This window comes from Arvicola amphibius, chromosome X (assembly GCF_903992535.2).
Source record: "Arvicola amphibius chromosome X, mArvAmp1.2, whole genome shotgun sequence".
NCBI classification, from domain to species: Eukaryota; Metazoa; Chordata; class Mammalia; order Rodentia; family Cricetidae; genus Arvicola; species Arvicola amphibius.
Window position 1 is genome coordinate 93,270,273 of NC_052065.1, and position 25,840 is coordinate 93,296,112.

Genomic DNA, 25,840 nt, shown 5'->3' on the forward strand with positions numbered 1-25,840 from the left:
TGTAACATGTACGCCTGTGTATTATGATATAACTCACATATTTCTATGTAAGCATTTAGCCTACAGTTAATGAATATTTATTAGAATTTACCAATAATTTCATGTGCCATAACTATGTTCTGTCCCAGTTTCAGTATTATAAGGTATTCAACTCACTGTATTAAAGTAATAGCCCTGGGTTCAAATAAACCAAACTAATGGATGGGATTAATACAAGCTAGATTAACCACTTAATGTAATTCCACATACCCAAACATACTACTTAAAAGGCCTAGGTAACATTCAAATGTAGATTTATGCCGACATGTAAGTAAGAACAAGTTGGTTTGATAACATAGGTGGATTTATTTCATAAGATTCAGGTGCAAACTTAAAAATAAAAACAAAACTTTTCAAGGGTAAACACAAAAAATCTAAATAACAATCCTACAATCGTGCATTTTAACAGAAAGTACAAATATGAATACAAAATTTGTAACTACATTCAAAATTAAAATTATTTCTCTCCAGTTCCCAAATGCCACCCAGTCCTTAACCTGTTCTCAGCTACTGTAGAAACATTTGTCATATGCTTCCGGGAAAGTAAAGGCAAAGATTACTAATCAGTCTCTATGAACAAAGAAACAGGACTCTCCCTTGCTTCAGACTAGATGAATCATTCATACCTCCAGTCTACAGAAAAAAGAATGAATACAAATATTAAGGAAACAAGACTCTTTCATTTAATTAAAGCAAAAATCATGAGTGTTCAACTTAGAAATGCACAAACTTAAAATCAATATTAAGTACAGCTTTATTTGATGGCTGACATGTAATAACTGTGAACAATTTAAATAGGTATAAAAATGGAGATCAAAATCTTTAGGCTCAAATACTTAAAAAGTCACTATGAAAATGGAAAATATTTCTGTTTACATAAACACGTATATTTCTGATGAAAAGTTAGGGGGCAGTGGCATCTCCCTGGTCCCTTAATGTGTCTAGATTTTCATGAAGAATTAGCAGCACCCAACCTTAAGTGTTAATTCCGTGATTCTTAAGGACCCAGTCAACAGATTAGTTGGCAGTGTTCCAGCTTTTAGGAGATGGGGAGGGTGGGGTGCAATTATCTGAAGTAAGATAGTACGCATGCACTCACATTGAAAATCACCATTCCAAATGAATACACATATTGGAAAAGCCTAAGAAAACCACCCTTACAGGATTCACAGGGGGCAGGAATTTGAATAGCAGTCCACTTGCTAATAATGTCTTTTCACACTTCAAAGGCAAGTGAGGAAGCACGAGAAAACTCATATATAACTTCAGGGAAAACTTGCCTCCAATTTTATTTTGCAGAAGACTGAAAAGAAATTTTTACAAAAAAACCTTCACTGTTGCTTATAATACCAGATGACTTTTTTTCTTATTACCACCATATACATAACATTTAAATAATTTCTTTATAAATATTTTAGAGCACAGAGAACTCATTTTGTTGCAGTGGTGGCCCACATCTGTACAACACAACGTAAGCAACATATATATATATATATATATATATACACGTGTGTGTATAAAATGATTACGAGAAAGTGCAAAGAATAACAGTATTAAGAATTTTTGCTTTTTACAGTAACTATGGTTCAAGTGTGAATATCTATCAAGAATATATAATCTCAGACTTTAACTGAAGATTTAAAAAGAAACCCACACCCCAGGTTACTGCACAGACAGTCCTTAATCAAGTAACTCTACCCTCCTCCCAAATCGAGCATTTCCAGTCTCTAACTCTCCACAAACAGGAAAAGTGGTAACAGTGTTTTCTTCCCTTTAACTTCCCCAGGTTCATCCAAGACAATTAATCACCCGTAGGTTTGAATGAGATTTTGAGGAAGTCATTTATCATAACCCGCTTTGTTGCAATGAAAGCAAAAGAAAGGCTCTCTGAGATGCACACTACTGATCAAGAATCAAATCAGCAACAGCAAACAGACCATAAATTACACATGTAATCAATACAAGAGCCTTTTAAAAAACAAGCCCGCTATCAAAGAGAATTTCAGAGTCTAAACCTATTTTCCCAGGTTCAGGGCTATGCAAGGATCCGGATTCGAATCTTTATGATTCTATGAGCTTCCTAACAGAAAAACAATGCATCCTGTTGAATTGCAATGGACTCTGCCATTTTCCTCTTCGTCTCTGTTTTTCCCTAGATCACACACAGAAAGGCCACTTTTACAAAGTGTACTTTCCTCTTAAGACATTCGGATAATTACAGGTGCTGATTTTAGTTCTCAGGCATCCAAAGGGGCAGTTGAGCTTCCCTTCAAACATGTTACTGGATATTTTTGGTATGTATATGCTGTTTTATTCTTAACTTCAGGCACTGTAATTATTCACAAAATTGTAATGATTCTATGTCTAGCCTACATGACAATTATGATCTTAAAATAATACCTTCTAAGATACTGACTCCATATTATATTACAGCTGATTTTTTCCCCTTCAAGGGAAATAGTTGGGAGAGAATTTTAAAGTCCTGCGGCACTCCTGCTTTGAGTAGTGTTAATGCATAATTTTTTTATGATTATTATTGAAACTTCTGAACTAGGAAGACAACAGATACTGGAAGCTGTAAATTTCCTCAACTACATCTACTTCAACTCCAATTTATTTACTTTAGCATGAAGTATCTTCTCTTTATAAAAACAAGTGTATCTAAGCCTAATTTAAAAACACAATTTCTGCTCTAAAATTAATAACACAACTAAAGTAAGGGAAATGTCTTTTCAATTTCATCTTCACGAGAACTACGTAAAACTAAGTTAAAGTAGACGCAACTATTTTAACCACTTTTGGTTGATTTTTGTTTTGCTTTGTTTTGATGTCTTTAGAACACATAACAAACATAACATTCTAACAGATAGATCAACAAAGGCTTAAACTATAGAACTGAAAAACCATCAGGCCACCTGCCGTGCAAATGTAAATAAGAGAGCGCCATTTTATTTGCCCCCATACATTCGCTCAATGTCCTTGAGATAATGATTCTTCAATTCCTTCCTTTTCAGCTTGAAGGCATCAGTCACCAAACCAGTTTCAGGGGTCCATGGCTCTGGGCTTAATCGAACCTTGATTGGAATTTCAAACCGCTCCAATTTCACTGAAATAAAAAAGGAAGAGAAGGGTAGGAAAGAGGCAAGGAGTATAGAAAGGAGGAGGAAGGGAGGAGAATGGAAAGAGAAAAACAATGAATAAAACATATCAGATTCAACAGCTTAGACATAATAAAAGAGAAAATTCAATTATCGATGTGTCAGACAGTTATTAACAATATCACCACCTTTGCCAAGGTCTGCAGGGACAGCTTTGCTCATACAGACTCACACGGCATCTTCCTCTTCACAGGCTTCATATTGTTGTTTCTCTGCCTGGGACAGCTTTTCATCTAAATGTCTACTAACACCCAGAATTCCTCTAACTACTTATAACAAAAAAGAAGAGTAGATATTTTGTCCCCTCCCAATGTGTGTGTGTGTGTGGTCTTATATTATGACTACACATTGTTCAATGCCTGTATTTCCCTGCAAAGATATGTATTTGTTTCAACTACTACAAAGCAAGCTCCATGAAACTAGGGTCTTTGTTTTATTGACTGTGACCTGTAGATTAGACCAAGAGCCCTCAACAAACACAAACAAATCTATTAGATCATTTCATAAAAAAGTTAGAACTTCTAGAAAAATATTCCTTATAAGTTGTATTATGTAATCAAATATGAACCAAGATGTGTACACCGTTTCAGCTGTATACAAGTCAATGAAAGCGTGTTTTTAGACGTTCATATATTTCATTATTAGCTGAAGTGCCATTTAAAGTATAAAAAGGGATGTTTTGAGGGGTTTCATTCTGGGAATTCCCAATCATTGTTCTGTATTGAGAGAAATGGACAATAACAGAAAGAAATGCCAGCAAATGAGAAAAATAAGAAGAATGAAGAACAAATAATTTTATAAGTGCATTTCCTCTGAATAACACCGAGACTTATAAAGTATTGCCTGCAGGTGGCAGCATAAGTGGGTATTTTTTTTTTTTGGAAAGAGAGGGAGAGAGGGAGGGGGGAAACAGGGAGAGAGGAAGGGAGGGAGGGAGGGAGGGAGAGAGAGAGAATAACACAAACGTGCAACCCATGTAGGTCAGGGGAAGAAACTGGGATCTTTGGAGCTAGAGTTACAGGCTTATGATTATCATTCAGTATGCAAATCATCTATTTTAATTAACATATCTCATTCCAAGCAGGAAAGCTACGGGGGTCTGCGTCTGCTGGGTCTTGGAATTTTTCTTCTGCTTTCTATATACAATTCAGCTTTGCTTTCCCCAGTTAACTTCATACAGTTAAATACACACCAATTCAAGTAACTTCTACTTCATTATAAGTCTCAAAGAATGACTAAGGATAACTGGAGGGATACCTCCAGTGAAATAGTCTATGAAATACTACATTGAAAGAAAAATCAGAATGTGTGTCAAAAGTTCTCAGAGCCTGGTGACAGTAACATAACATTTATTTATTACCTCGAACAAGGCATCAAGGCACACTATATACTCAAGCACCTTAATAATATGATTGTTTTCATAGGAAACAGTTATTGAAATTTTTAGAGTGCTCATTCAGGGTTCAGAAAGTTCTTGGGAGAAAATACACAAATTGAGGTTAAGAAACTATGATTATAACTTATATTTTAAAATAAAGAGAAATGTTACAGCAGATATGTCTTTAACAGAAATAAAAGCCAGTGGAACAGGTGGGTGTGGAGGCGCATGCCTTTAATTCCAGCACTCCGGAGGCAAAGGCAGGCAGATCTCTGTGAGTTCCAGGCCAGCCTGGTCTACAAGAGATAGTTCCAAGACAGGCTCCAAAGCGACAGAGAAACCCTGTCCTCTCCACAAGCTAGTGGAGCTATCCCGATATGGGGACCACTTCAGTAATTGGGAGAAAAAAAACTTTTAATATTTCCTTTTGACTCCAAAATTCCAGTCTAGGAATTCACACCAAGGAAACAGTCCCACACAGACTGAGAAGATGGCTCAGGTACTAAAACTGCTGTCCTACAAGCTTGAGGGCCTGAATCTGACCCCTAACATCTACTAGAAAAGCTGGGTGTGGTGGCATGCACTTGCTCCCTCAGAGTTGGGGAAAAGTAAGGAAACGCCTGGCGTTCCCAGCCTAGGCTACTGAGGGGAGTCACAGGTCTCACCGAGAGACCCTTTCTCAAAGATAGAAAGGTACATGTTTCTCAAGGAATGATCTCTGGCCTCCACAAGCATGTCTATGAGCATACATGCACTCACCTGAACACATACACACACAAAAATATTATTTTACAGAAAAGATGTGTTAAGCTTTATTAAAGTGGAAGGAAGTACTATTCACCTAAAAATCAAACAGATTAAATCTTTACATACTGAAAAAACTTTAGACATACAATGATAATAAAATTATACAGCTACTGACTTCAAAAATGCAGACAATCCTGACAAAGTCAAGGGGATGCACCAGAAGGCAATCGCCAGGGGATTCCGAGTTACTTCCTTATCGTTTTCTATGCTGTCCAATATTTGACAATTATAGCTAACTGATAATTAGGAAATTGTTTTTTCATCTTTAAAATAAAAGGACAGATTAAAAACTAGGTAAATAGCTCGCAATTCAACATAGGGAATGCAGGGTTACTCTCTACCATTCCTGAAAAACCAATACCTGAAAATAATTTCTTTACTTGGGAGGCAGAGGTGAGAGGATCATTCCAAGTTTCAGGCTATCCTGATTTAATTAGTAAGTGCTAGGCTAGCCAGGGACACACAATGAGATACTGTTTCAAATAAAAATAATTTTTTAATGAAAAGTTATTGACTTCAAAATGAAGTCAATGAAACAAGAGGAGAGGCACTGGATGGAAAAGTGCAATTATGTTTAGAGAAGAGAAGCAAAGGAGGATGTGGGGCGAAGTGCTCTGAAAGGCTGTCTTTCCTATGGGAAATAGCCATGGAACAAGCGAACCCACGGCAGCTACAGTTATACCTGCAAAAGCCTACAGAAGATCAAGCCAGTTAAAATTTCAAAATGGATGGCAGAGGGCCTCACGAGGCCCCCAACCTTAGTTGAGGAGTTACTGGCAGTTGCTATCTCTTGTGTGGTATGTGGTCACTGATAGATTGCCCACGCTTCTGTGGGTGGCCCCTGCACTCACACACAGGTGAACAGTACTAACCGGACTTAGTAGGCTATTAAAAAGGAAAGAAGGGAGCACTTGGGAGGCAGAGGCAGGCAGATCTGTGTGGGTGAGTTCGAGCCCAGTCTGGTCCTCAGAGCTAGTTCCAGGACAGTCAGAGCTATACAGAGAAATCCTGTCTAGAAAATCAATGGGGAGAGGAGGAGGACATAAAGTTGGAAAGGAGACTCATTGCTGGGGATGATTGGAGGGAAGTTTAAGGTGTATAGATATGATTAAAATTCATTATATACATGATAAAAATTCTCAAGGAACCAAATATTACATATTCTTTAATTAGTAAGTTGATTTTATATATACATAATACTCGAGGTTTTAGAGAGTTGGGAGAGAAGTGTTTTAAGGGGGGCTAATGGCAGTAGTAAGGAGCGGAGATGACCAAAATGCATTATATACATGCATGAATTTTTCAGTGCAATGTACAAAATACTGATTAGGTGAGTGTTATGGACTTCAACAGCTTAGCAATTCGTTACTCACTGGTATTTGCAGCTTCTCGAATTTCTTTCAGGATTTCAGCTTCCATGGCAGGGTTATTGCAAATATCAACCCAAGATCCTTCTACCCCTTTCTGTTGTGCCAAAAGGGTCAACTTTTTCTGGTTAGGAACCACAAAACTGATCACATAGGACTGGTCACTGAAAAAATTAGATAATAAAATAGAAATCAAAATGGGCAAAATTACTTGCGAGTTATTCAATGTACAGTAAGGTAATTCTAAATATACATATTATATGATATTAATAAAAAAGCAAGTGGCTCAATCTTGCAGGCTGTTAACTTAGAAAACTCACCCCATCATGTATTAACTGTGTATTACCATGGGGTGAGTAAACTTTTAGAGAAATTATTCATGCTAAGTCTCAGCTGTTAGGAATCCTACCTGAAAGAACTTGTGGCATAAGTTAAATAGACACTTAGCAAGACACGGTAGATGTCTAATAAAGAACTATAATAAATGTTACTGAAATGGTATCTGTGCTGTTAAATAAATCCAAGAATGTTCATGTTAATTTTCCCAACCCAAATCAAAATTCTAAGCGGAGTTTGATGGTATCTGCATGCTTATACACAACCGAATTTATTTTATAATGTTCCTAATACTGTAAGTATTTGAAGCACAAAACACAACTACTCTTTGGCTGGCAAAATAGTGATCAAGCCTGATACCTAAGTTTGTTCTCCAGGACTCACATGGTGATGGAGAGAACTCCTACAAGTTGTCCCATGTAAGCCCCCCCCAACAAACAAACAAATACATATAATACTTTTAAAAAAAGAGTCACCAGCCGGGCAGTGGTGGCTCACACATTTAATCCCAGCACTTAAGAGGCAGAGTCCAGCCTAGTCTACACAGCTAGTTCTAGGATAGCCAAGGCTACACAAAGAAATCAAGCAAGCAAGCATACAAACAAAGAGATACCTTTTGGCAAAAGCACAGATGTTGTCAATCAGTGGGCAATTCTTCAGGGCTGCTTCTACTTTCCCAAGAGACACATATTCTCCTGCTTGTAACTTCACCAGATCTTTCTTACGATCTGGAATCATAAAAAATATGGATCCGCAGGTTAAATTGGACATTGGTCATTGTCTCTTGGAGGTCTGCTCTTTTCTGAAGGAAAATGGAAAGGAAGTGAATCCGGCGGGGAGGGGAGTGGGGAGCAGCTGGGAAGAGTGAAGGGAGGAAAAACTGTGGCCAGATGTATTGTATGAAAGAAGAATCTATTTTTATATATATATAAAATTTTCTCATGCTTATCACTAAAAAAGTGCCTCAGGTATTATTATAAAGATCCAACAGGTGTGTAAGGCAAGAGCGTTGTAAGTTCTGCACAGGCGTGGTTTACATAGTGGGTTCAAGTCCAGTCTGAGGTACACAGCAAGAGTCTGTCTCAAATCAGTTCTCCAGTGGAGTGTCACTGGGTAAATCAACCACGTATCAGGGCAAGCCCCATCCCTAAGAGTAGTTACCCCACACAGAAACAGAAGACTCCATGGTATTTTGGTCCCTCCCCCATTTGAAAGAGTGTGCAAGTGTGTGAGAGCACAAAGTGGGATGGGTAGGCGGGTGGGTAAGATCCGAGAGGACTTGGAGGAAGTAGAAACATGATCAAAACACACTGCATGAAAAAGTAAATAAAAATGATCTTCTCCGATCTGATTATAGTGAAGGGAAGGGAAGGGAAGGAACAGAACTTGGAGCATTAGATTCGAATGGGAGCTTCATCTGGTACAGGCTGCGATGGTTGGCAGTTCAGTTAACCTCTTTCCACCTCGTTTATGGCGGGGATCATGCTGCCAACCTCCCAGAGCATGTCATAGTATCTTGCCTATCAGCACTTCAACAGATGCTAATTCCCATCTTTCCCATTTGACATTTTCTTTGTAAAGTGGCAGTGCCACAATAAAGTACTGTCGTAGGATGCCTCAACTTGAATCATTGTCAGCCTGCTGAAGATCCTTTGTGTGAATGATGTGTTGCCTAGCAAGAGCAATAGCAGGGAGGCAGGGGAGTAGGAGGATGAGGGAGGAGGGTTGTGATCAACATGCACTATACTTGTGTAAAACAAATTGCTTTTCTAAAAAAGACCGTGACAGGGACTTCTCTACAAAAGAACCTTTCTGACATTCTACTAAATCTAATGGTTTCCTTTTCCATTTTAAACCTACAGCAACACTATGAAAATCTTGTGCGCATGCATGGCTTATGTGCATATCTGTGTTAACAATATTTATATATTTGGATCACAATTGATTACTTTTGTCTATAATGCACAATTGTAAGGTTGTGTGCATGGCATCAACATAATGAAAATTCTGTTGCACACACACACACACACACACACACACACACACACACACACACACACGGGCTACAGAGACGGTCAGCCTATAAAGTGCCTACCACGAAAGCATAGTGACCTTAGTCAGATATCCAGCATGCAGATAAAAGCTGAGCAGTGGCATGTAACTATAAGCCCAGTCCTGGGAAAAGGGCATAGACAGGAAGATTCCTGAAACTTATTAGCCAGGGAGCCCAGACAAATTGATGAGTTTCAGGCTTAGTGAGACAATGTCGCAAAATAAGCCAGAAAGTGATCAAGAAAGGACATCTAGCACCTCAACCTCTGGCCCCCTGGTTTACCCACACATCCATGTGCCACCTATGAACAAGTACAAAACCCATACGCTCACACAAATTGAGGAGAGGCCAGGCATGCTGACACATGGGTACAACTCCTACTCTTCGGAGTCTGAAGCAGGAGGCTGTGAGTTCAAGGCCAGGTTGCTGTGGGGCAACGGTTTGTACCCTGTCAATTATATTTTAATAAAATGCTGATTGGCCAGTAGACAGGCAGGCAGTAGAGGCAGGGCCATGAGAACAGGAGAATTCTGGGAAGAGAAAAACTCATTCTGCAGTCGTGACCCAGCAGCAGAGGAAGCAAGATGTGACTGCCTCACTGAAAAAGGTACCAATCCACGTGGCTAACTCAGACAAGAATAGTGGGCTAATATAAGATGTAAGAATTAGTAAATAAGAAGCCTGAGCTAACTGGCCAATCAATGCAGGCCTCTGTGTGATTTTTTTGGGACTAAACGACTGCGGGAACCGGGCAGGACAGAAACCGCAGTCAACACCAGGTTGTACAACATAATATAACCATGTCTAAAAAACAGTTGGTGCTGGCAAGGAATAAAGGAGAGCTTAAGATGTGGATCCATAATACAGTACTCCTCTAGCATATTTAAGAACCGAGGTTTACTCCCCAATAGATGAGGATAAATAGAACTATGAATGTAATATCAAGAAAAAAAAAGCTTAGCAGTTTTTTTTTGTTTGTTTTTCGAGACAGGGTTTCTCTGTGGCTTTGGAGCCTGTCCTGGAGCTAGCTCTTGTAGACCAGGCTGGTCTCGAACTCACAGAGATCCGCCTGCCTCTGCCTCCCGAGTGCTGGGATTAAAGGCGTGCGCCACCACCGCCCGGCAAGCTTAGCAGTTTTTAAATGAGTCAGTGTTAGAGGTGAAGACAAAGCTTCCCAGGAAATCTCTAATTGCATTCTGCTTGGATTCTGTGTGTGAGTCCAGCAGCAGAGCAAGCGAGTCACTACAACTATGACATGTAGGACTAGAAGACAGGATAGGCCCTGCAGAGTAGCACTCACAACTAGACAGTGCCTTTGCCTATTTAAAGTGAACATAGCTTTTGCTTGGAGTCACTTTTGGAGTTGTATTTTGAATGTAAATGTCTACTTTTGTAAGCTCAGCAAAGAAAATGCCAAAGCAACGCTCATTTTCAAAAGAATAGACTGGCTCTGAAGACTGAAATCATTTTCAAACTCTCATGGACAGCTAGAGCCAATAGAAACAGGAAAACATGGATGCATGGTGATCGCTGAGCAATAATGGGGAGGCAAGGGCTAAAATTGTGTGTGTGTGTGAGAGAGAGAGAGAGAGACAGAAAATGGTTCCACGGAGTCTCACAGAGTTAAGCAAAACAAATCTTCAATTATTTTTGCTTTCCCATTACAGAATAAGTTATTTCTTTTCCTGTCCATTTTCCCCACCTCAAAGACTGCTACCACTATTACTACTATTTAAAAAGATTCAGCTACTTCTCTGAACAGTTTACATTTATGAACTCATCTAACACCAGCAGCTGCCCTGTGAGGTTGGGGTAAAGACAGAGCTCACGCATGAGGGCATAAGTAAAGTAACTTGTAGAAAGTTGTAACCCATCAATCAATCGCCCCCGTGGATGAACAAACCTATATTGTCTTTCAGGCTCACTGAAGTCACAAAATGAAAGATACTACAAGAGAAGCGAATACACTGACCTATAATCTGTAAGCACCCATCAGGATGAAATTCTCCAATATCACCAGTGCAAAACCATCTCTGTCCATTTTCATCCACAGAATAATCTTCTGCAGTTTTCTCTTCATTTTTAAAATATCCCATGGAGATATTCTGCCCACCGATCACAATTTCACCTCTGGGGTTTGGCTTATCATGAACTGTATAACCACCTAGAAATAATTTTTTAATTAAAAAATATTTAAATTAAAGAAACCACTTATTATCCTAAAACAAAATTTATCTGCTTTTATAAATTCTTCATTACAATTGTGTGTGTGTGTGTGTGTGTGTGTGCGTGCGCACCCGTGCACTCTTGCACATATATCCATGAGCCACATTGCACATAAGTCGGAGAAAAACTTGCGATAGTTGGTTCTTTCCCGCCACTATGTGGGTCCCAAGGATCAACTTCAGGCTTGGAGATAAGTGCACTTAGCCACTGAGTCATCCATCTCAAAAACCCTTCATTAATTCTTAAAGCTTTGCTATTCTTAATTATATATTGTGTTTATGGGAGACTCTTAGCTTACATTTAGTCAGTTACAGGAGTATAACAGGTGAACAATTTGAAGGCACTGGAGAACTCTACAATATCACTACTGAAAAACTTCGTACCCAAACCTTCCATGACACACAGAGGACACAATTAAAGCTTAGAGAGTGCACAGGACTCATAAGATGAAACCATCCAAAACAAGAGCAGTACTTAAAGCTGTTGTAAGTAGATCATCAATGTGTTGCTATCAACACTTCTCAGATTTTATGCTCAGAGAAATTTCAGTGAAAGGTAAGAGACAGCAAGTACCTAAGGAAGGCAATAGCATTAAACAAGGGAGAAATGGAGGGATTTAAACAGGGGCAAGATAATTACTGTTTGATAGTTATTAACAATTCTTTCTGGCATAACAAGGCTAATTATTTATAATAAACCAATTTGATGTAATTAATGTATATTTATTATAGTTTATCTTGTCCATCATAGAAAAATTGGTTTACTTCTGTCTCTAGCTCTTTGTAAAAATTATGTATGTATATGGCTCTGGCTTCCTCTAAATGCCCTGCCTCTGTAAGTATTTGTGTAAGTATTTACTGCAAATAGCTACATAGTTGAGTCTTGACTACGGAAATCTGCTAAGGTCAGGATCTTGCCAGGGAAAGCTCCAATCAGATTCTTTCCCTCACCTTGCCATCAAGTATTTCTTAAATTAAAAAACAAAGAACACAGTGGCTAAAATCTAGACATGTCTCCCACCGAGCAGAGAAAAATCCCAGGGAGCAGGCAGTCCTGAGGCTGCAGACATCTAGAGTGCATCCAGATGTTTCCAACACATCTAGAGTCACTCGAGCTTGTGGGACACTCTTACCTTCCTGCCAGTCTTTCAGCTTAATCTCACAGCAAATAAGAGGAGCTCCAACTCTTCCAGTAGTATAGTCAGTAACTGTGGGAGAAAAGATGACAAAAATCATCAGTAGACAATCGTTCTCAAGTCCACACAAAGCCACCAGAAACAGAGTCTAAAAAGATGACAGAAGAAGCCATAGGGGAGTGCCAACTCTTCAGTTTTCAGGGTTTGGATTCCCATTTCTTCAGTGCATTCTTGCTTTTCTGGGCTGTACTTTTGATGATTACATTTTTAAAAAGGTTCTACTACAAGTGAAAGACCAGGTCCACCATTATCTACGCAGGATTCTGCTAAGACAGAATGCGAAGAGAATTCCTGCTCTATCGCTATGAATTCCTTAGTCTCCATTTCTTCACCTAAAAAACACCGACTTCATATAAGTGCATACTGGGAAGATTAAATGTGTTTACTAATACTTGTCACCAACAGAATGGTCAGAAACTTTTTATTTGTTCTCAAACATCATCATCGTCCTCCTCCTCCTCCTCATCATCATCATGGCATTAATCAGCCCTTCCCCGGCAATCTGTGACTACTCTCAGCAATAATCACATCTTCACAGATGGCTTCTTATGAATCCAGTACTATATTAAGCATTGTGAGCTAACATACAAAAGATGACGAGACCCAGCCCTCAGAGACCTGACCATCAGCAAACTACCCAGGAAGAAATGTATGTGGAACAGTATGGCGAACACGTAAGTCCTCGCCTACATGTACAAGTGATGACAGAAATGACCTGAGAAGCTAGAAGGATGTCAGTCCTAGAGAGAGCCTATTACAAAAGCCAGGCTCCAGCCTTTACCAAATTGCTCCAGGTTGGAAAATTACCAGTTATCTTATCCCACAGACAGTCATGAAATCAATAACCGGACACTGGGTAGTCTCAAAAAGGAGTTAGATATGAGAAAACCAAGAAACACAAGAGAACCAGGAAAGCTCCAGCTGTGTCTCGGATGCTGTGTCTCATGATAGTGAGAATGACCTTTGTGGTTAAATGTCCCTGATATTTAACAGCATAGGCTGTTCCCATTGCATCAAAAGCCAGGGCATTTTCCCACAATGTGCAAAACCCAAGGATCCTCAAAAAACTTTGGATTCACAATGTCATTTACATTGTGACTTTTGACACCTCACATTCCCATTTTGTGGGCTTTTCTAGGCAATCATAGGGAGAAAAAAAAAACAAAGGAGATTGTGGAAGGGGATAAAGGAGTTTAGGAGGGGGTAAAGAGAAGAAAAATGTAATGTTTAATTAAATTACAATCCCAAAAATTAAAAAAAATCCATTCCATAATGACTTATGCTCACCATACCCCCATGGATTCATCTACCTCAGATCTAGTCACACACACATTAAAATCTTCCAGGATGTTTCCTCTTTTAGGACCACGCTCTCTAATCTGCATTGGGAGTACTTGCATTGCTTTGCTCACTGCCTGTGCTTTCATCTGGAGACTTCTGTAACAAGCACTATAAGACTCTGGATACCAGAAAGACAAGTGTGAAATGATATAACCAGAAAAGACCTTATAAAAGTTGGACAATAATGACTAGCTATGACTAGCCAACAAAAAGGGCATTCCAAAAGAAAAGAAATATATTATAGTGAGGTTATGAACCAAAATCTACGTCAAGAGAGAAGCGACTGACTTGCCTAGAGAGAGAAGACAGGCTAGATAGATGCATGAGTACTAGACTGAATACACATTAAAAATTAGGTAAAGGTGTGCTTAGATTCAATTGATCTGCCATGTGGTGGGTGGGGTAAATGTGCCAAATCAAAGCAGAGGATGAAGTAAGGGCTGTCATTTCAGAGCCAACTGAAGTAATAAGGGTGGGAAAGAACAACCTAGTGAACAAATGGGAATATCTGATGAAAGTTAAAAACAGTAAACAGTTTGAGGACTTCAAAGTTGATTAATTCCGAGAATGATTTTAAAGACGTAATAACACAGATACAGGCAAATAATTTAGCAATAACTTGACAGTTTGGGAAAGGGGTATTAATTTTGGACATAACCAGTAGGTGATAGTAATCTGACTCAAAAAAGGTTCCTAGGCTGCAGAAATGCCCCCCCCACCCCCCCCACAAAAAAGTGCACATACGCACACAAAAGTCCATTTGTCTAGACTCCTGAGCACGAGGCCTGTCCTTGAATATAATACTCTACTGAAGAAAAATTTTCCTGTTACCAGCTGGTATCAACTGGGCTAATGCAGATATGAATTCAGAGACTAGGAGGCATTACAAACCCACACAGGTTCAAACCAGAAAAAAAAAATGTTTCTCAACCTGGCTAAGGAGACAAGTGGCAATATTTGGAGGTAGGTTTCATTTTGACAGCATGGTGAGCAGGTTACTACTAGCAATGTGACTGTTGACACCCTTCAGTGGACAAGAGAACACATAAACAAAGAATTGTATGGTCCAAAAATGTGAATAGATTCAAGGCTGAGACACCCTGCCTTTGGAAATAGAAGGTAACAGAAGACAAAGCTAAAAAGTGGGGTGTAGGAAGGACACTTCATTCCAAGACAGCAACTGTGCAAGGCAATTATCATTAAACTTTCTATTTGAGTGCATACCCACAGATCGATGGTGCTCTCAAACTTGGCTAGGGAACCTCTTCTTGCAGTGGGTAATGGTTAATTCAGAGAACAACAATGGCTTTAAGTGCCTAGTGTAAGTCACTCTGAGAGCTCCGTCATGAAGGAATCATCTCTAACAGTGGTTCTTAACTCTGGGTCACGACACTTTCAACAAACGTCTACCTCCAAAAACAATATTATGATTCATGACAGAAGCAAAATTATAGTTATTAGGTAGCAATGAAAATGGCTGGGGTCACCACAGCATGAGGAACTGTGTTAACGGGTTGCAGCATTAGGAAGGTTGAGAACCACCAAACTCTAACCATCTTCTTCCATCCGATGTACAGGGGACACCTCAGAGGAGGGAGTAGAAAGCAAGAAGTCAGTGGCTGGGTGTGTGTGTGTGTGAAATGATCAGTTCTGAACACGACATGGCTGTTGTAAATATCAATCCCACAGCACCAATGCTTTCTACACAAGATCTGCACAGGATTAAGCCAGTCAAAATTCCAAAGGGTCCCCGAGCCTCCACCCTTGGCAAGGGAGCTATTGGCTATTGAATAGGTTGCCTACAAACCACTGGACTTGTGGCTCTCAATAACAAAAGCAGGGGAGACAGAGTGGAGAGCCCAAGGGGAAGTTGAAGGGATGTAGTGGTGTATGGATATGACAATGATCTGTTGCATTAATGTATGAAATTTTGAAAGAATCAAAATTATTATTTTTAAAAAGTGTTTACAGAAAGAAAATTAAACCAACATGACAGAAGTATCAGGCTTAAAAATCAAGGGTAGACACATGATACCTTAAGCAATTTATGAAACTAAAGCTAGGTAGGCTTATAACAAACCCTGCATTACTTAAAAGGAATTGTAAGGGTTTGTCTAGAAAAGGCAAAAAAAAAGGGGGGGAAGAAAGGAATTCTACAGTAAGCACAGCTGTCTCAGTGATGCTGGCACATGATCAATGCTTACCTTCAGTAACTGTGCCAGCACCACATGACTCTGTTAGTCCATATCCCTGGCCAATGGGGCAGCAGAAGCAGACATTCATGAACCGGTGTGTCTGCGGAGACAGCGGGGCCCCACCAGACAGCATCATACGGACATTCCCTCCCAGCAGGGCCTTCACCTTTTTGAAGAGTATCCTTGAAAAGAAGGGAAAGAAGTGATAATCACACCACCACACATTATTCTTGGTACCCAGCTAACCGAGAAACTGTGATAAAGTTCTTCAAATGGGCTAAACACAGACATTTCCAAATAATATGGTAATGGAAGGCAACAACAGCACATAACACCTTCACCACAGGCCAGAAAAACATCCCATCGCTCAAATCCACATGTGCAGTATTGGGATTATACTCTGACACATGCTAACAAAAGAAAATGATATCAAGGGAAAAGGTTTAAGCTTTCTATGGAACATTCAGTTAACCATCTTCTGAGCCTTCTCGGGAAAAACTCCACTGCTGCACCTTAACTGCTATCTTCATCAACTTACTATAATTTTATGAACACAATAAAAGAGAAAAATATATGTAGAATATATCCCCAAAACAACTTTGTGTGTGAGTACATATGGAGGATATATTATACACATAAATTTTAAACTTCAATGTTTTTATTCAAAACTATATTCCAGTTTTTTGGGGGGTTTTGTTTTTTTCGAGACAGGGTTTCTCTGTACTTTGGAGCGTGTCCTGGGACTAGCTCTTGTAGACCAGGCTGGCCTTGAACTCACAGAGGTCTGCCTGCCTCTGCCTCCCTAGTGCTGGGATTAAAGGTGTGCACCGCCACTACCCAGCCTAGTTTTCTTTAACAGACCCATTTATAATTACTTTTCATTATTAAAATTAGTAAAAGTATCAAATTCAGAGTCCACAGTCTTTTCATTCTTGTATAAACAGTAGGACTGAGAATATAGACTAAATTGAGGTTTTAATCATGATGGTAATCAAACTAAATGAATTAGCCAAGTGAATTTGCCATTTACTTGGTCAACTTTTAGATTTCAAAACACAAAACTTTATAGGCACATTCATACATGTTCATGGTGCCAGGTTTTTGGAAAACTCAGGCATGTTATACTTAGGTCAAGAAGTTTGAAGCCAGACTGGAAACTACCAAAAATTGAATACCAAACTACATCACACTAAACAGAACACGATACAGGTTTAAACTACAGGGTCTCTGAAATGTACTTACAGATTACAAAGAGGTGCATCGTATCCTTTTTTGATTTGTTCTAATTTGTAATCATATCCTATTTTGAATAGAGTTTTCTGAATATAATTCATCTCTTGAACCTTGCTCATAACATTCTTATAAATTCTATCCATGATTTCCTACAAGATAAACAAAACATTCAACAATCTGAAAAGAATTACAACATCACTAAAGACAGTTTTGGTTTGATGATACATTGATACCTCTTAGGTAGAGGTCTATCTAGGATAATGAAAAAACCTATTTCCTTCACTACAGAATGAATTTTACTGATTTGTTCACTACATCTAAGAAACTAAAGATAATGCATATTAGCATTCTGCATCCTATAAACAAACACAATCTAAAATAAAAACAAAAATTTATTTTTAAAAAGACTCAGTGCAAGTGTAAGATTTACTTTGATTCAAGATATTAAGTTGATCTAAAATCTCTAAAAAACAAAACAAAACCCTAAAGTGATTAACAGATCCTCAGCTGGTCAGCTTGAAGAACACGGACTGTGGATGCTTGTTGAGGGGGGATGCAAGCATGCTCAGCGATATTAACAAAAGAGAAGGTAGAGAGACCATAGAAGACAGAAGTGGCAGTAACTTCAAGAAATCCAGACATGTCTGGGCAGTTTCATCTAACAACCCCCAGGGATTGCAACATGTCAAAGATCTATGCAAGATCAAGCCAAACAAAATCCCATCATGGAGGCAAGGCAGAAAATCCTACTGGCAGTTTAAGAAGCATTGGCTGCTGGAAAAGGGAGAGTCAACTTTCTTCAATGGTTTAACCCTGGGTAACTCAACCACACAGGTCCCATTGCCAAGAGTAGTTGGGCACAACTACTGTACTCAATAGTTTAAAGTAAAACAACAACATCATCAACACCAAAATGAATCATAAAACTCGAGGTCGGGTCGGTAGGGAAGATAATACAGGGTAGATCTGGAAGAAATTGGGGAAATGGAAAAAAGTATGATCAAAATATACTGTATTATTTACTCTCAATGAAATTTAATAAAATTGTGTGCAAAAATCTTAATATGGAAAGAATTCATTCAGCTCTCATAATTAAAAAATCATTTCAAATAAATTTCTGTATTTTCACATAGCAGAAAAATACCTGTGTTGAATCAAATCGTGATACTTTTCTCTTTATTACTATGACCTTGTGACTCTCTTACAACATGGCAGGGGGTCTTAACCATTTCCTAAAAATACTTTTTAAATTTATTTGTTCATTTATTATGTATATAGTGTTCTGCTTGCATGTATTTCTGCAGACCAGAAGAAGGCATCAGATTTCATTACAAATGGTAGTCAGCCACCATGTGGTTGCTGGAAACTGAAATTAGGACCTCTGGAAGAACAGCTAGTACTCTGAGCTATCTCTCCAGCCCCTAAAATTCTTATATATTTGTAATTTAGGCATTTCTATGCTATATTCCTTGAAAAAAAAGATTAAAATTATAAGCTTCTTGCTGATAGATACTTGATAAATTAGAGGTAGGACAAGGTTTGGAATATACTGGCTTAGGCTAATATGTATAAGGCAAAAACAAATACCTCAATTACTAAGTGATGATTTTTAAAAATGCTTAGCAAAAATTACTACAATAAAGCACAACTGTTCAAAAATATCTGGTTCTAAATATTGAAAGCATCAATCATCAGTATAAAATAAGTTGTGGTATAACAAATACATTTATGGATGTTTGTATTATTATTAAAGCACAGCCATTATACAAATGGAGGCCAGCAGAGTCATTCTTTTAAAAAGCTAACAGCACAGTCAAGCATGGAATACATAAAGCTGTCTTCTCCATTCCACAAATGGAATCACTACTATATCACTAGAGAATTCCTGTAGGTCTGTGACTGAGAAATCCCAGTGTTTTCCTCTTTAACATACTAGAACCAACCCCTTTATAAGCTCTAGGAATTAAAAAATACAGACACAAAAGTAAATACACAGGAAGGATGTCAGCATTTGAGAACTACATACACTGCTTACTGGTCATATGCATGAAGGTCTTGTGAATGAGATATGCAACAATTAAAAGGTGGCAGGATTTATAGTTAGTTCATCAAATCACTTCTTATCTGAGGCTAACAATATACCCATGTTCGATCTAGTTATTTGTACTAAGAAGTAGTATCAAGTTCTATAATCTCTTCGTAAATATTCACAATGCTAAAGCTTATGCTGTGCTCTCAGCTAGGAAGGTAATGAAGTCAAAAAACAATCTACAAGAAAAAAATCTGAATAAAAAGACTCTTTTAAAAAGCTCACCTATCCTTAAATCCAATAGGAGGATTTAAAGAAAGCAAGCAGGTCCGGTGAAATACCTACATTCTGTACCACAGACTATTTACTGTCCTTAGGTTTGAAGAAGATAAAGAAGTATCACTATCAATATGAACAAGGACAGTAGTCATGGAAAAAAACCTGATATGAACCAGTAAGAACCAACCAATAAGAACCAATAAAATTCAATAAGAACCAACAAGTCTTGGACTGACGAACTCATAGCCCAACAGGAAGTGAGCAGGAAAAATAAATCTTTTAAGTGGGTCTTCAGTTGTCCTAACCCAAACAACAAACACTGGGATTAAGTGAAGCCTAGATTAGTCTAGATGTGCCTGTGACTTCCAGATGTCACGTGATCACAAGGGCTCTGAGCTAAACAATGGACTAATCCATTAATGGATTGCAGTTTTGAATATGTTACTGGGAAATAGTGGTGCTTTGGAATCCATGTCCTCATTTACTGATAAAGCCAAAAGCCTCTTTCAGTTTGGCAAATGCTACAGCACCTCTAAATAACAGGACAAAATCTTTTATGAACTACTTCAGTTCTCATAATCTTTTAAAAAAGAAAGTAAGGACAATAAAATAATTTTATATCTGCAATGCTTAGAAAATTTGGGCTGAACAAAACATCATCTAAATCTCTGACTTTCCATGCACAAAAATAACTTGTAAAGACACCAGGTTATGTCTGAAAGTTTGATTCTAATACAAGCAGTAGTAATAAATTCTCCCTGTGAGTCACTAAAAGTAAATAAATGTGCTAGAACATAACAACATAACAACAGATTTATACACATGTAAAACACTGCATTAGATCTTTCAACTCATCACTACATGGTTTTAGATGCAACATCTGGTTCTTTTTAAAAGTAGTATCTCCCTTAAGAATTTTACATATCTGGGGGCTGGAGAGATGGCTCAGAGGGTGAGAGCACTAACTGCATTTCCAGAGGTCCTGAGTTTAGTTCCCAGCAACCACATGGGGGCTCACAGCCATCTTTAATGAGATCTGGTGCCCTCTTCTGGCCAGCAAGGATACAGACAGACAGAACACTGTATACTAAATAAATAAATCTTGAAAAAAAAGAATTTTACATATCTGAAATAGAACATTACTCCTTTGGGAGCTTTGGGAAATCAGTAGATTTCTTTAGGAAGCACTACAGGGAGATGGCAGGTCAGATGCTGTACCATGTGGTATGGTGAGCAAGAGGTGCTGCCTGCCCCTTAGATGCAGCTCTATCACCAACCTGTCCCAGAACCTTGGAGATGCTGCCTCGGTTCTCGGCGATGCTGCAGGACTGCCTTAATTGTTTTTAGTTACAAGATTAAACAAAATGATCTAGACAACACATTTCTGCTTTAAGATATTAGGACCGTGCCTCAGCTCTAATTCATCTTGAATTTCCAAGCATCAGCAAATACAGTATACATTCCAACATTGTTGTCATTTCTAAGATTTTAAGGATCATCTATGCCAACAGTTCAAAGTAAAATTACTCTGCTAGTGTACACAAATACCTAAAGGGGTTACTTTAAAAAAAATTAGAAGTGTAAGCAAGACCTTGTGTGAGGGACTCTTTTCTACTTGTCTGACTCTTCTGTACTCACCGGAACAGCAGCCATAAGAGTGGGTTTCAGTACAGTACAATCACCCTTGCTTCCCTTCTTGATTTTGCTGGACTACATTAATAAAAAAGAAAATACAATTAGGGAAACGGATGTTAGCAAAAATGCGTATGGGGGGTCTAATTCAAGTATTAATAACAAAGAGAATTTACACATAGGATTTAATCTTTTATTACAGCATCTAGTGTAAGTGCAAAGAGTACAAGATTTTTCTATTTTACTCTGTTGGCTTGGTTTCTAGCACATCACAGACTTCCCTAGAAGAGAAACTGATCCAGGATAAAAATAGAATTGGACATGTTAGTGAATTAAGCATTTTTACAAAGCCCCATTAAAGGAGACTTATCACTAAAACAGAATTGAAGATTTTTTTTTGCTTGTCAAGACAGGGTTTCTCTGTGTAGCCAAGGCTGTCCTGGAATTCAATCGGTAGACCAGGCTGGCCTTGGAATTCAGGCTGCCTGCCTCTGCCTCCTGTGCTGAAGGTGTGTGCTACCACACCAGGAACTTTGAAGGCATTTTCAACTTTCTTTGGTTACTCAGTAGGCAGAGATGTAACTCAAAATGACCACTATGGATATCAATTAACATCACACAGAAATAATAATTTGGCCAGGTGGTGGTAGTGCATGCCTTTAATCCTAGCACTCAGGAGGCAGGCGGATCTCTAACGGCCAGCCTGGTGTACAAGAGCTATTTCCAGGACAGGCACCAAAAACTACAGAGAAACCCTGTCTCAAAAATAAGAAAAAAATAATTTGTTAATGTTCTGGTTGGTAGCACAGTAATGTCCGTGCCAGTGGCCAAGTGGCAGCAAGCATATATATACATCAATGTGCACAATTTCTTTCATGCATAAATAACACTTAGGATTTCAAATTTCAGATTAATCACAGGTAGAAAATAAAGTCATTCACTGAAAAAAGTAGATAAAAGTAATAATCTCCTATAAATGATACATTAACCAGCCTAATAAAGGAAAGAAAAATAGCTCTCGAGAAGCAATGAAATCTACAAGAAGTACCACATAGGTTCTACTGGTAGAATGCAATTGTTTTCTCTTCTTAAAGCGGTTTTCTGTGTGTGATTTCAAATGTGCCTAAACTATGAATGAGTGCTGTCTATTGCTGGGCTTTATGCTATGAACAGTAGAGAAGGAGAACCCGAGTCAGTGTAGAGCTGAGGGCGGGCCTTGGAGAGGCTACAATGCTATCCAACAGAATTTTCTGCAAAGGCCAAATATTTGGTATTTGTGCTGTCAAACACAGTAACGATTGGTCGCACAGGTATGAGAAACCTGAAATGTGGCTAAATAAAACAAGAAACCCAAAACTGTACATGTAATTTTAATCAATTTCTATTTAAAGATAAGGCTAGTGGCACTGGTCCAGAATACATTCAGAAGAAAACTAGACCCTAAAACGTACACCTCTTCCCAGGAGCCAGTTAAAGGTCCTGAACAGCACACCAATGGTTCAGTGAATCTATTTTCCATTATAAGTTCTCCAGAGTAAAATCTAATATACAAAGATGAAAGTAATTAATTCAAAATAATTTTAAAATATTGGCCTAAATCAATGCTAGTACCATATTATTCATGGAAAGTTATGTTTGATGCCACAGGGACCTTGGTACTAAATAAATCATGAGCAAAGACAGAGTTTGTCACCTGGTCAGATAATGTAAGTGGAGAAGAATAGCCAATCCTACAGCCGTAGGTAAAGCAAGATATCTCTGCTGTCAATTCCAGCACATGAGCCAAAGGTAAGTAACCAATGTATGTGTCCTTTGGGCTACAATAAAGAGAAACAAGATTAACCACGTTGGAAACACATTTTAAATTCATAACTTAATTACGAACTCGGTATATATTTCTAAAGAAGGTGAGTGGTCCTCTCTTACCCAAGTCCAGGTATTCTTTCACACTGGCCTGTCATTCCAGCTATCAGATTGCTATGATGCATCATCACTCCCTTGGGTCGGCCAGTAGAACCACTGGTGTACATGACAATGGCCATGTCTGAAGGAGTTGGTCTATTTGGAGGAATGCTTGCTACATAAACAAAAAAAGCACATTTTCTTCACTTCAGAAGGTAAATTACTTGACAAGGTAATGACATAATGACACAGATTTCAAAATTTAACCTGGAGTAATAAACAGTAAGAACGATCACCAAATTCTGGTTGACTTTCAAACTCAATCTGGTTGGTCTATTTTCGGGATATTTAGCCTAAGCCCCCTCTGATCAAGCCTTTTCACAGAGTTATGTACAGAATTTGGAAGGGTTTCTAAGGCTTTGAGAGGATAGCATCCCATGTAGATTCCTTAGCTCTAAATAATGGTTCAGGGCCCGGCATGGTGGTGCACGCCTTTAATCCAAGCACTCAGGAGGCACAGGTAGGCAGACCTCTAAGTTTGAGGCCAGCCTCGTCTACAGAGCAAGTTCCAGGACAACCCAGACTTGTTATACAAAGAAACTCTGTCTGGGTTGGGGGTGACGACAAGGTATACCACTGAAAGGATCGAGGTCAAAGTTATATACTTAAACAGGTTATATTGACTGCTCCTTCAGGATGTTCATGGCCATTGGTGGGCTCCAGGACAAAGACCCATCTGAGAATCGACTGAACACCAGCAAGTTGGTACTTGCTAGCACAGTATGTGCTTCTCAGACCAGGCACACAATATGACATTTCTCATCTGTCTATTTCTGAGTAAGCATGCAAAATGTGTCCTCATAATAATACTTTACCTACTCAAGTAAAGTATCACAGACTACAACATACCTAATATCTCTACATATACTAACTGCAAGTATGATGGCACATTATGATAATGACTCTCAGGTAAACTAGTATCCCCAAAATATATGAATCCTATCTATCCTGGAGACATATGGATGCCAGCAATTCATGTCGACTCTCAATCAAAACTGTGAGGACTGATAAGATATCTTCTGGGCTTCTGTGTCATGCTCGGGTGAATCATCAGAACTGGCAGTAGCAGACCCTGGTGATCACAACTTCCCAGTCAAGCACGCACCGATCTCACAGTGTCAACCTGGTAATAACAGATAATTCTCCATGGATCTCTTACATTTCTGTGCATCAAGTCAGAAGAGGCACTGGCTTGCTCTGGACTGTCTTTTCAAAGGATGTACACACTTCTAAAGTGAGTAACAGGCATGCTTACTGTCCAGAGCAGAAAAAGAATAAAATTTTTGTCCCCCGGGCTTCTTTTCTAAGATACAAATGCATATTCCAACCATTGTTTTTGAAGAAAGTAAACCTGCCTCATCTCTAACCTAAACTCTGCTTGATGACTTCAAGAAATTCAGTTGATTGCCTTCTTCAGGAGAAAAGAAAATTCCAGTCATATACAATCTTGGCTACTTTTAAACTTCTAAGATTAAGCAGCTTCATCATTTTTACTAATGCCACTTCTTTTACTAATCTGCTAAAATAACAAACACGAATATATGAGGAAATTAACTGATTCACTTACAGTTTTCTGGCTTGGATCCCAACTCTTCTACTGATTGCATGCTGTGAATCTCAAACCCTTCAGGGTACTCTGCTTTATTGATAGTCTTATTATCCACATAAATGATATGTTTAACACAATTGATATCTAATAATGCTGCCTGTTGAGTGGAAATAAAAGCCAGCTATTCAGTTTGGCATGCTATCAGAATTAATATTAACTGATAGGACTAGAAGATGTTCACTAAGTAAATTTCACTGTGGTAATTATAGACAAATTCAGAATGCTCCAATATTGTAATCATATTAAATAAGTCACCGATCTCTTTAGTATGAAAAGTGGTAAGACCAAAACATTAAAAAATAATAGCAACTACATTAAGATACTAAGGTACAGGCAATATAAAAAAAATGCAACACTAGACAAGACAAAGTTTTAAATGCAGCAGAAAAGGAGTACATGAATATTTTTCTTAATAGCGTATTTTCTTTTTTTGCTTCTTATCATTCTGATCATATGCCTATCTCTTAACATCTTAATGTAGCTTGTTACAAAATGTACTTTTGTAAGCTCCATGGTAACCACAAAGCAAAAACCAATGATAGGCAAACCAAAAAAAAAAAAAAAGCAAGGGTCCAAAATATGTCATTAGAGTAAACCACTTAACCACACACAGGACTCTAAGGGAGGGAGATAAGACTTCAACAAAACTAGAAAATGACCCACAAAGTGGTTGTAGTAAATAAAGCCCTACCTTCTGATAGCTAACTGGAATGCATATGGTAAAGATAAAAGACAGAATAACTGAATGGATCAAGATTACCTAGCTGGCCAGTGGTGGTGCACGCCTTTAATTTGAGCACTCATGAGGCAGAGGCAGGTGGATTTCTGTGAACTCAAGAGTCAGCCTGGTCTACAGAGCTAGTTCTAAGATAGTCAAAGTTATCTTGAAACTGTCTCAAAAAACCAAATTTTTTTTTAAAAAAAGATTACCTAACTATATGGTGCATACAAGAAACTCACAGTTCAAAGGACATGCATATACTATATATTAGGTAAAATAG

The 25,840-nt window shown here is 38.5% G+C and overlaps 1 protein-coding gene across 5 annotated transcripts in view; it reads right to left on the bottom strand.

Moving 5' to 3' along the window:
• Positions 1 to 325: 325 nt before the first annotated feature.
• Positions 326 to 25,840, bottom strand: part of Acsl4 (acyl-CoA synthetase long chain family member 4) — a 72,843-nt gene continuing 47,328 nt past the window's right edge. For all 5 annotated transcript variants that reach the window (XM_038315994.1, XM_038315992.1, XM_038315991.1 and 2 more), the window contains exons 6-16: positions 24,798 to 24,936; positions 23,195 to 23,345; positions 22,962 to 23,085; positions 21,275 to 21,346; positions 17,338 to 17,477; positions 16,105 to 16,277; positions 12,497 to 12,571; positions 11,111 to 11,302; positions 7,699 to 7,813; positions 6,756 to 6,913; positions 326 to 3,145 (exon numbers count right to left, since the gene is read on the bottom strand). In XM_038315994.1, the coding sequence (XP_038171922.1) occupies positions 2,988 to 3,145; positions 6,756 to 6,913; positions 7,699 to 7,813; positions 11,111 to 11,302; positions 12,497 to 12,571; positions 16,105 to 16,277; positions 17,338 to 17,477; positions 21,275 to 21,346; positions 22,962 to 23,085; positions 23,195 to 23,345; positions 24,798 to 24,936 (1,497 nt within the window). In that variant the 3' untranslated portion in view covers positions 326 to 2,987. The remainder of the gene's footprint in view (positions 3,146 to 6,755; positions 6,914 to 7,698; positions 7,814 to 11,110; positions 11,303 to 12,496; positions 12,572 to 16,104; positions 16,278 to 17,337; positions 17,478 to 21,274; positions 21,347 to 22,961; positions 23,086 to 23,194; positions 23,346 to 24,797; positions 24,937 to 25,840) is intronic.